This window comes from Psammomys obesus, unplaced genomic scaffold, assembly GCF_907164565.1.
Source record: "Psammomys obesus unplaced genomic scaffold, mPsaObe1.curated_primary_1811, whole genome shotgun sequence".
Taxonomy (NCBI): Eukaryota; Metazoa; Chordata; class Mammalia; order Rodentia; family Muridae; genus Psammomys; species Psammomys obesus.
The window spans coordinates 15,007,557-15,018,784 of record NW_026596244.1 but is presented as its reverse complement, the minus strand read 5'-3'; the positions used below and the strand labels follow the sequence as shown (position 1 = coordinate 15,018,784).

Here is an 11,228-nt window from a genome sequence, read left to right as displayed (position 1 = left end):
AAGAAAGAAAGAAAGAAAGAAAGAAAGAAAGAAAGAAAGAAAGAAAGAAAGAAAGAAAGAAAGAAGCAAGCTTGAAGGATATACTAAATAACATTTGCAACTGGAATGTGGGTTTGGAAAAAAAAATCAGTGCAGTGGTGAATTTTATGGAATCCTGTTTTAGTGCACCAGTATCTTATTAGCCTCTACCTGCACTAAGCCTGGAAAGCCCACCCATAGCTACACAGCCCAGGTTCTTTGCAGGACTTTGCTTTGAGCCAAAATCTGTTCTTCCTGAGATCTTCCCTGGACCTAGTGCCACCTCTGAGAGGGGCTTTCAAGTTACATTTGGCAGTCTTTGGGCAGTAGTGAAGAGCCCGAGGAAAAAGGTGGCAAGGTAGCTTGACAAAGAAAGATCTCAAGCACACTGGACTTTTGTTTGTTTTCTGTATTAGGATTCCAATAATGAGGCTTATTGCTTATTTAATATACAAAGTGGTTTCATTATGACATTTTCATACATCTACATCACTATATATTGATCTTATTTATTCTCTTGCCTCCAGTTTTGGTTGAAACAAAGCTTTGCTAAGGGAATATAAGCATTCTGAACAGTTGATACTTAGTCTATCAACATTTAAAGGGGTCCATCCATTTTCCCTTAATTGTGTTCTGATGGATAGAGAAACCAGGTCTGACTTCCTTACTTTTTCATTCACACCATACTTGTTCTTCTCTATTTGTTCTGTAGGTGATTACTGCAAATTGCATTTGTAGGTTGTCAGGACAGAGTCTCCTCTGATTATTCAAGTTTACACACTGTAACAGCCTAGCCTACAACCTAACTGTGAGAGGAGAAGGGCAAACAGAGTGGCTCCCATCTCTCACCTGGTCGTTGTGTGGGAGCAGCAGTGCATCTGAGCCCTGTCGCCTGTGGTGCTGGGTCACTCTGGCCACGACTACAGGGGAGGTTTGAGGACTGTCTAGTCCAGGGTCTGACAAAACTGAGTTCCGATTCATCAACGACTAGAAGAAGAGAACTCTGTGAGAAGGGATCTCATCCAGACAACTCTCTGAGGTCAAACTGCTCTATAACAACAGCTGTGTGGACACCCGCCACAGCCTTGGTTACGTATTATTCCATTTAACCTTCTAACAGCACTCTGACATCTAGCATCGCCACTCGATCCACTTTTCACACGTTCCAACCAGGCCTCAGGAAGGCCATGAGGCTTACTGATGGTCAAAGAGCTTGTAGTAACCTTCAACCCAGAAGACCTAAGCCAGAGTTCACACACTTCACTGCCAAGTGCATCACCCTTATGGAGTAAACTACGTAGGTTACCGAGGTGCATGCTGCATCCCACCACTTTCTTGGTAACTTTGGTAACTTTCCCATCATCTTTTCACCAATAGCCAGGGACAGTCAGAAAAAAAATTTCCAAATGTTACCAAAATTAAAATGTCAGTATGTTTTAAAAACTTATTTCCATGTTTAATGAGTCTGACTAAATAGATTTCTTTACTATTCTCAGCATTCTTTCACTCATTTTATTCCTTAATACTTTTTTCATTAATTAATTTATTTAATCACTTTACAGCCCGATTGAAGCCCCTCCCTCCTCTCCTCCCAGTTCCACCATCACAACCCCTTCCCTTCCCCTTCTCCTCAGAGAAGGGGAGGCCTCCCATGGGTACCAACCCACCCTGGCACATCAAGTTGCAGAGGACTAAGGCCATCCTCTTCCACTGAGACTAGATAAGGCAGCCCAGATAGTGGAAAGGGAGGCAACAGAGTTAGGGAACCCACATGATGACCAAGCTGCACATCTGCTCCATGTGTGTACAGGGCCAAGGTTATTTTAATATTCTTAATCTTATATGCCAACTAAGAGCACCTTGAAGAAATATAACCTTTGAGGTAAAAAAAAAAAAAAATCTAAAAAAATTTTTTGACTAAAGTAAAAAAAGATGTGCAACAAAGAGAGTAAGCATCACATTTGACTCAGTGGGGTTCACTAACACTGCCTACCTTTTCACCCCACATTTTACACAACAGAGCCAGTCAATTTTGATAAAATATGAGCCACATGTGATGACTGCGGCAGTAGGATGCATGTCAAACCCACTTAGATCTCGAACACAGTGATTACATCCCTAAAGCTAGAATTGTGGAGAAGGTGCCCAGGTGATGAGGCAGGCCCTTCAGTGGCCAATGAGCAGCAGTGCCGTCCAGGGCCCAGGGGTGGGACATTGAGTGTATACATTTTAAATGGGCCTTGTGCCTACTGGCACTCACCTCACTGATAGAGGGAAAGCGTTCTGTCCCAGAGTCCAAGCCACTGTCTGCCTCCTGGGAATCCAGAGAGAGGCGGCCTGAGAAGAAAACAAGTCAGATAGTTTTAGAGAGAGAAAAAAAAAAAAAAAATCTCAGGCCCTAAAGAATAGCCTTTATTCTGGGCACTAGGCAGGAAGGGGAAGCTGCCATCTTCCCTTCTTTTGCCAGCTGTCCTTCAACTCTTCTATCTCAGGTTCTTCCGGCACACTGGTCTTTTACTTTCTCCATATCTAGCTTTTGCCTACTTCTGTATATGGGGACAGAACATGCCACCACCTAAAATAAAAGTGTGTAATCCACTTCAGCTTATTCCTAACCCTCTTCACATTCCTCTTCACAGAATCTGTTGAGCTTCTAAGTGCCACATGCTGCTGTCTGGACCTGTCATCTTGGTAGCTACTTGGCCATTGCTTATTTTTACACATCTGACTGCCTTGTGTACTGGTATCTCTTTTCCTCATTATTCTAGAACCTGCCGCATTTGGCGAGACCACCACAGAAGAAGCCTCATACATGGGGATTTACCTTCAGATGTTCTCTGGCTGTTGTCACCATAGAGTGGAAGTACGTCCTAAAAAGGAAAAGACCAAAGGTGAGAAAATGTTCTGATCCTCTCCTACTCCTGTCCCTTTCCCCCACCAGAGCCATGCTTGCTTTTATAACACGTGGTCACGTCTGCTTTACTGCCTAGGAAATACCCAGCCAGAAGGGATGCTCTTTCGGTGTGTAGTGGGAGAAGTGGTGACCCCTAATGGAGGGAAAGGCGCCTGACCATTACTATAGAAACGAACAAAAAGTCTCCCTTCCCTTATCACCCTGGACTTCAAAGCCCTTATTGTCTTATTTGAGTTAGATACAGGAAAGGACTTTCTAACCATCAAAGAATACAATGCTAGTAAGCCTGTGCTGAGGAAAGATGTTAAACATTGTGTCTTTCGGGGGAGCACTGGTACTGGCATGAGCCACTGCAGAAGGAACACTTAGAGTGCTCTATTCTGCACAAAGGACTGTCTCCACTGCAATCAGTCTTTCAGCAACTAGGCAAAAGAAGCCATTCCCAAGTTACAAACGAGGAGCCAAAAAGCAGCTCAGGTGTTCAGTAATCTTCCTAACCTAAGGCTAGAGCCCAAATATCCTGACTCTCTGCTCAGACTCTCAGAATTCATGACACACACAGACACACACACACAATGTCAGTGGCATACTTTAATTCTGGTAATACCCAACTAGGTAGTTTCTGTTGTGTCCTTCTTCTATAAGTGAGAAAACAAAGAGAGGTTCTTAGTGGTTAAGTTTACTTGGCCATGAGTCTGAAGGTTGAGGGGAAGTAGAGCTGGTAATCAAAACTAGATGGTCTAAGCCCATAATCCAAGCCATCCACCATGATATGAAAGTTCCTTCAGAAAGTGAATTTTAAAGTTGATTTACCTATGTTTTTACCAAATTCTGAACAGGCTATCTTAAAAAAAGAAAACAGAATGCCTTAAGCAAATTAAAAAATTTTAATTACATGTATATGGGCACTGTGCATGCGTGGATGTATTTGTACCATGTGTGCACAACGCCCATGGAGGCCAGAGGAGAGACTGTATCCGCTGGATGTGGAGTTGTAGATGGCTGTAAGCTACCATGTGGGTTCTGGAAAATGAACCTGGGTCCTCTGGAAGAACAGTCAGTGCTCTTAACTGATGACCTACCTCTCCAGCTCCACCTTAAACAATTTCTATGGGTTTGGGAAAATAGTGTTCTAAGATCCATAATTTCCTAAGGCTAGTCCTTAGAAGAAAGATTACTCAGAGTAAAGTTCCTGATGAGCACAGATAAAAAATGTCCTCCTATATGACATTTTCTACAAAGCACATATAGCCTGTTCTCAACTGACTGCAATCCTTTTCTGAGGCTGACTTGGAAAGCACTTATGTTCTTTTAAAGAAAAAGCTACCAGATGAATGCTCAGTAATGCCAGAGTAGGAATACACATGAATAGGAAGGTATTCAGAAGGAAGGAGTAATTAGCAGATTAAAGCATACTATTTGGTTTATTATATTTTTTCCTTTTTCCCCACAAGAAGAGCATGAAACAGACTTTGTCTCTTCATGGTATCCCAGGTAGGTATTTCAATAGTGCTCAGCCTCTTTGGTGCTGGTCCTGCTGTAGCCCAAGAGGCTCTCTTTTCTCCTTCTTTTATTCTAGCCCTGCTCTTTTCCTTCTATACTAGTTCCTCTGCATGGAGCTGTTCCTGGAGCAATGCCTACTACACTCACCACTAAGCCACCAGTCTCCTGCTGGATCTTCAGCTGTAACTGAGTGACTCGCCGCCGGGCACCTTCAATTTGCTCTTCTAGCAGGCTGGCGGGATTCCGACTATACACCTCACAGATACGCTAGGGAGGGGTAAAGAGAAAGAGGAGGAAGTGGAGGAGGAAGGGAAAGGTAGAGTAGCGGTTAGTAGAGGATAGATGACTTAACAGTAATAGGAACAGGCAGTTATCACAAAACAAAGAAGAGAGAAGAGACCTCTGTCTGCTACTAAATGCAGCTATTTCACCGTCATTTAGGGTCAGGAAAAGGGCGACTGATGAGAAACAGAATATATGAAGCAGCTGGAGAAAGAAAACAAACAAACAAACCAAAAGGACTGCCCTAAACTGACCTATTTTTAAAGGGCTGGACAGAGTCTTCGTCAACTCACACTCAAGTATAGAACACAGAAGTAGCTATCCAGATCACTACATGGAGAATGTTAGGGCAAATGTAACATAATAAAAATCTCAAGTAAAAAGAGGAACAGCCTAGAGAACCCAGTAGCCTTATCACCAGAAACTTCTGAAGAGCAGGCACCATCTACCTCTCCTACTGTACTGACAGCATGCAGCAGAGTGAGTGTACAGAGCTGAGAAGACTGGCCCATTAATACTAGCTGTGCAGGCCTGGGAAGTTTGAATACAAAGGTCAAGAACGGAGATGACCCAACATCTGAATATGAGTATGTAACATGCTCGCTAGAGTAGCCGTGGCAGTTATTTGCCAAAGTGTTTTGTACAAAAGGGATCACCAGCAAAACAGACTGGTTAAACTAAGATGTTAGGTTCACTTACTTACTGACTTCCTATCTGAAGCTTCCGGTTACCTGGCAACCTCATTCAAATCCCTTACATTTTATATTTATCTTTGTCATGCCATCAAACCCTAAACACTGGCCTCAGCATCCAACATCTGCATCCATTTCTTCTCCTGACTCAGAACAGAAATACAATCTTTTCCCACTTTGAACCACGCTGGTTGCGTTGAGTGCCTCTTAGACATCTTTCAGATACCTTTAAAATCTTTCTCAAATTGTTTCTTCCCATTATCCTACCTTTTAAAGATATCTAAGTTCCCTAAATTAAAAGCAAATTGCCAAAATAAAATTATTTCTACCAATCCAGATTGTTTTTAAGCCACAGCCCATTTTTCTTCCTTTCCCCACCACCCAAGCTACCCTTTAAATGATCAAACAGCAGCAAACAGTGCAGATACCGAACGTTAGTACCGTGCCACAGATGCACACAAATCTTCAATCCACTTTTAGATTTCTCCCCTCTGCTTCGGTGTGCTGTCTTCAGCCAAATCTGAGCTTCAGTGATTACCTTGTTGCTGAGGATTCCCCAATCTCCTTGCTCCAGAGCCATTTCCCGGAGAATAGTCTACCTCACAGGTATGCTAACTCAGACCCAAAGCTGGCCTTCATTTCTGTCCTATAAGCCTTGCTCCTGTGACCTATCTGACTCCCCCCATGGCACCTAGGCACCAAGCTTTACTCTTCTCTCCTTAGCAGATGGTAATTTCTCCTGATGTGACTTCTGATCCGTCTCTTACCTGTTCTCTCTCTTTTGTTCTAACTTCTACTGCTCTTGCCAAATCTTTCATTTCATATACTACTGCAGCCACCACCAAGATTTCTTTATGTCAAGTGTGTTCGTGCCTCACATTATGCACGCGCAGGTGACTGCAAAAGCCAGAAGAGGCATATCTAATGCTTTGACAATGGAGTTACAGGCAGTTGCGAGCGGCTCCATGTGGGTACAGGGAACTGAGCTTGGGTCTTCTGCAGGACAGCAAGGGACTTTTAACCGTATCTTAACTCATTTCTCCAGTTCAAAAACATACTTCTCTCAAAAAGACTGATTTGAATATCCATTTGAAAATCTTTGATCAATTCCCACAGCCTTTAGGAGAAACTCTGAAATTTTTAAGTGACCTAAGTCACTTCCCACACACTGTCCTCTACTGTCATTTTCAATGTTTTGGTCACAGTAGACTGAACCCAACTAGTTTATCATCTCATGAAAGTTTAATAGGTAACTGCATAAATTACTCATTCATTTAAGTTTCTATGGTACCCAAGAATTATTTTCAAGTCTGTTATTAAGATATAACTCATATAAGCTGAACTCATTTGAAGTGTATAATGGAGGTTTTAGTATAGTCACACTTACATAGCCACTGCCACTATCAAACAGGAACATCCTAACCCTTTAATAGGAGAGCTGGTATTTGTAAGCCACCGCTGCCAATCTACCTCTCCCACTTGCCACCCTCTGGCAACCAAGAGTCGACTCCATCATCAAGAATTCGCATGTTCTGGACATTGCGTGGAGACTGAATCACACATCTATGGTTTGCCTGGCTTCTTTTATTTAGAGTGTCTTCAGGGTCTTCCGTTCACGCATCCATTCTTCACTATGACTAAACGCCCCACTGTGCTGCAGATAGACTGCATTTTTCTCATCAGTTGACAGACTCCAGGTTGTTTCCTTCTCTACTTCAAAGACAGTTGGCACGAATGTTAATGTATAAATTTTTGTGTGAATATGTATTTTTAATTCTTCCTGGCACGTTATCTAGGAGTGGATTTATCAAGGTACATAGTATCTGTGTTTAACACCCGAAAGAACTGCCTACTGTTTCCACGTGACTGTATTATCTTATATTCCCATCATCAGTGATGCAAACAGACTGGGAGAGTGAGCTTAAAGACTAGAAGTATTCCTCAGGTTGTCTACAGCCTTACCGACATGCTGCTCTCCATGATTTTGGCTGTAGAAATCCTAGTGGCCGTGAAGCAGAAGCAGTATCTTGTTATTCTGAGGAGCAGTGCTCCATCCTTCCACATGTTTATTGGCCATCTGTGTTCTTTAATTGTGTGTTAGGGCTGTTTTTCACTACATAGCCTGGCTGGCCTCCTAACTGAAATCCTGCCTCAGACTTCCAAGTGTTGGAATTACAGGCATATGTCACAATGCCTGCCTGTGTCTTCTTTAGAGAATTGTTCAAATTCTTTGCTCATTTTATTTAGAATAAGAACAAAGCTTCTGAGGCTGGAGGAACATCTCTGGAGTTAGCAGCACTTGTTACTCTTCCAGACAACCGCTTTGGACTTTGAGAGCACCTGCACACTCGCACACACACACATTCTTTTTTATATTTTAAGATTTATTTATTTATTATGTATACAGTGTTCCATCTGCATGTGTTCCAGCAGGCTAGAAGAGCACACCAGATCTCATTATAGATGGTTGTGAGCCACCATGTAGTTGCCAGGAGTTGAATTCCGGACCTTTGGAAGATCAGCCAGTGCTCTTAAACTCTGAACCATCTTTCCAGCCCCCCAACCCAATTCTTAAAAAATATTTAAAAGAGTTGGGCAGTGGTGGTGCACACATTTCTTCCTAGCATTCAGGAGGCAGAGGCTAGTGGACTTCTGAGTTCGAGGCAAACCTGGTCTACAGAGTGAGATCCAGGACAGCCAGGGCTACAAAGAGAAACCCTGTCTTGAAAAACCCCAAATCAACAAAGCTTATAATAAATATTTAAAAACAACAAACAACATTTTGAATTAATCAGCTTCCCACCTAAAGTTTTATTTTTTAATTTTAGTTGTTGTTTGTTTGCTTCTAGTGCTCTGTAGGAATTGAATCTAGAATCTAGGCAAGTGTTCTAACGACTGAAACTATCACAGTCCTTGTCAAATTTTTAGCTTTATTTTTGTCTTTTTAAAAATCATTTTCATTTTATTATTTTGTGTGTATGGTTATTATGTATATCTGTGTATCACGCAGGGACCACAGAGGCCAGAAAAGAGCACTGGATACCTTGAAACTGGAGTTAGAGACAGTTGTGAGCTGCCACATGGGTGCTGGGATTTGAACTGGGTCTTCTAAAGGAGCAGGCAGAGCTCTTAACTGCTGAGCCATCTCTCCAGCTTGGTTCATTGTTTTTTTACTCCTGAGGTAGAAGAGTTCTTTACATATTCTTATAGACCCTTAGCAAATATATGACTGTAAACTATTTCTTCTCTTCTGTGAGCTGCCCTTTTGTTTTTTATATTATTCCTTTATACACAGACATTTTAATTTTGATGACATCCAATTATCTTGTGGGGAACGGTTTGTACTTTTAGTAGCATAAAGAAACCAGTGGCTAGGAGGCTGGAGAGATAGCTCAGTGGTTCAGAGCACTGGCTGTTCCTCCAGAGGTCCTGAGTTCAGTTCCCAGCAACCACATGGTGGCTCACAACCATCTATAATGAGATCTGGCGCCCTCTTCTGGTGAGCAGGCACACATGCAGGCATTGTACAATAAAAAAAAAAGATAGATAGATAGATAGATAGATAGATAGATAGATAGATAGATAGATAAATAGATAAATAAACAAATGAATAAAAAAAACGGTGGCTAATCCAAGGTTATGAAGACTCATACTCATGTTTCTTTCTAAAAGTTTCATATTTTTCTTTCCTTAGTTATTTACATTATCTAACATAATGTAAATGCTGTGTAGACAGTGCTGAGAAAATAACAACAGAAAAACAACTTCACATAGTCGGCTCAGCTCCAAGTCCCCTCTTTCAAATACCTCTCTGGAGTTTTATATTCTTCTCTGTTGAGACTTTATTAATCCATTTTAATTAAATTTTGTTAATTACATGAGATAAGGATCCAAATTAATTGTTTGTAGATATCCAGTTGATCTAGCACCATTTATTGAAGAGACAAACACTACTGAATTGTCTTAGTACCTTTACTGGAAATGAGTTGCTATAATTGTATGGATTAATACATAATTCTGAATTCTAGTCCATTGGCTGTATGTCTGGTCTTATAACGGTCTTAGTAATCCAATGGGAATACACAAATACCAACATACAATGTAGCAGAGCTTCACTCATCCCGCCCTGTGGTACTGCTATAACTCTTAAGAGAAAGGCACATCTTTCATTTTTGTCTCTGTAACCATTCAAAACCTCCTCTAAGGCTACTCCCATTCACTGCTCTAACAGAATACTTGGCACACTGCAAGAACACAATGCTTGTTAAGCGTGTTTTTGCAACTTCATGCCTTTGACCTAAACTGTTTCCTCACTAACATACCCCCAACTCTTTTTTTGTTTATTTTTGAGTCAGTGTCTCTCTATGTAGCCTTGGTTAGCCTGAAACTCACTATGTAGACCAGAAAGGCCTCAAATTCAGATATCTACTTGCTTCACCCTCCCAAGTGCTAGAATAAAAGTTATGTTTTCCCCCTACCCCTTGCTGCTAAAGTTCTGCCCCTCCAAACCCAAACAAAATACCATTTTTACTGTGGAGCTTTTACATGCCACTGTATTTCTTCTTCCTTTTAATTTTTATTATGACCTCTTTGTTCTTCCTACTTTCCTCTTACTACGATTTGAAATTTCCCCCACTAGACTTAAAGTACACTGAAGGTAAGAACTGTCTCATTTCCCTTTTTATACCACAGAAACTAAAGCAATGATTTATATATAGTAAGAACTCAGGGTGACCTATTCCAACCACATTCATCTTCTTCCTCATCTCTGTGTCCTTCATTTCCTACACTGACAATCTCTCTTCACCCTCTCCACCATCAGTCTACCCCAGCATTCATCTGTCTGTCCCTATCTCCCATGCTTACCTTTCATTTCTTTGGAATCTTCTAACAATTCCAATGAACTCCAATTTTCCTCAGTTCTGGCAGTTTCTCATTTTAGTCTGTTTCCTTATTTATTTATATTTAGTCAAATATTCATTATCCTAATGTATTAACCATGGGATTCTGCTATCCTACTACTCCCATTGGCCAAAGGCAAGCCTTTTAATGTCGTAAGAAGTACCCTCTTTTCCCTAGGGACTGAACTTGGGTGTCAAGCATGTGAGCTATTTACCCACAGACCCTGGGGTCTCACTGTAATTGGATATGGTTACAAAATTAAGTTGCATACACTGGTGGATTGCTGTGGTAAGGGATGACTGCATAAAGATAATGGCTAGCCTATCTTTCATAGTGATCTCACCTGTAGCTCTTTTTCTTCCTGCCTCAGCATATTCCTGAGGATTTGAGTGGCATGCTTTTGGACTTCAGGATCCTAGGAATGAAAATATAACAGTAGTGAGACCCAGAGACTAGCTTAATAGCTTAATTCTTTTATATCTGCTCATTTCTGAGTGAGGAAAGGTGTTGAGAGTAGAATCTGAGTTATGAGCACATTCTGGATAATGCAACACTTTGCTGGAATGTGATAAACATAAATCTTATTTATTTTTTTTACTTCACGCTGAACTTAAGACATCCTGGCTATATCCAGCTGTACTACTGAATCGTTTCTAACTTCTCCCAAGTCTTGGCTCAGTCTTCTGTTCAATTTGGAAGCCTGTTCCTTATCCATGCCTGCATGCCACCTCTGTGCATTTTTACACAGGCTTCTCTGTTCTTGAGAGTTCTTTTTCTACCTATGTTTGTTCTTTCTCTTTTCCTCCCAGGCAGCCCTTTTCCTTTGAGAAGCTGGTCTCCTCCTCTTTGACTATTTTTTTTTAAAGACCTATTCATTCATTCATTCATTCATTCATTCATTCATTCATTCATTCATT

At 41.3% G+C, this 11,228-nt stretch overlaps 1 protein-coding gene across 8 annotated transcripts in view; it reads right to left on the bottom strand.

Moving 5' to 3' along the window:
• Arhgef11 (Rho guanine nucleotide exchange factor 11) overlaps window positions 1-11,228 on the bottom strand; it is a 105,271-nt gene that overhangs the window by 34,854 nt on the left and 59,189 nt on the right. For 5 of the 8 annotated variants that reach the window (XM_055596530.1, XM_055596527.1, XM_055596524.1 and 2 more), the window contains 5 exons: window positions 10,655-10,726; window positions 4,583-4,702; window positions 2,843-2,888; window positions 2,279-2,355; window positions 868-1,005 (listed from right to left, as the gene is read on the bottom strand). In XM_055596530.1, the coding sequence (XP_055452505.1) occupies window positions 868-1,005; window positions 2,279-2,355; window positions 2,843-2,888; window positions 4,583-4,702; window positions 10,655-10,726 (453 nt within the window). The remainder of the gene's footprint in view (window positions 1-867; window positions 1,006-2,278; window positions 2,356-2,842; window positions 2,889-4,582; window positions 4,703-10,654; window positions 10,727-11,228) is intronic. The other 3 variants (XM_055596525.1, XM_055596526.1, XM_055596528.1) reach the window with 2 other exon arrangements.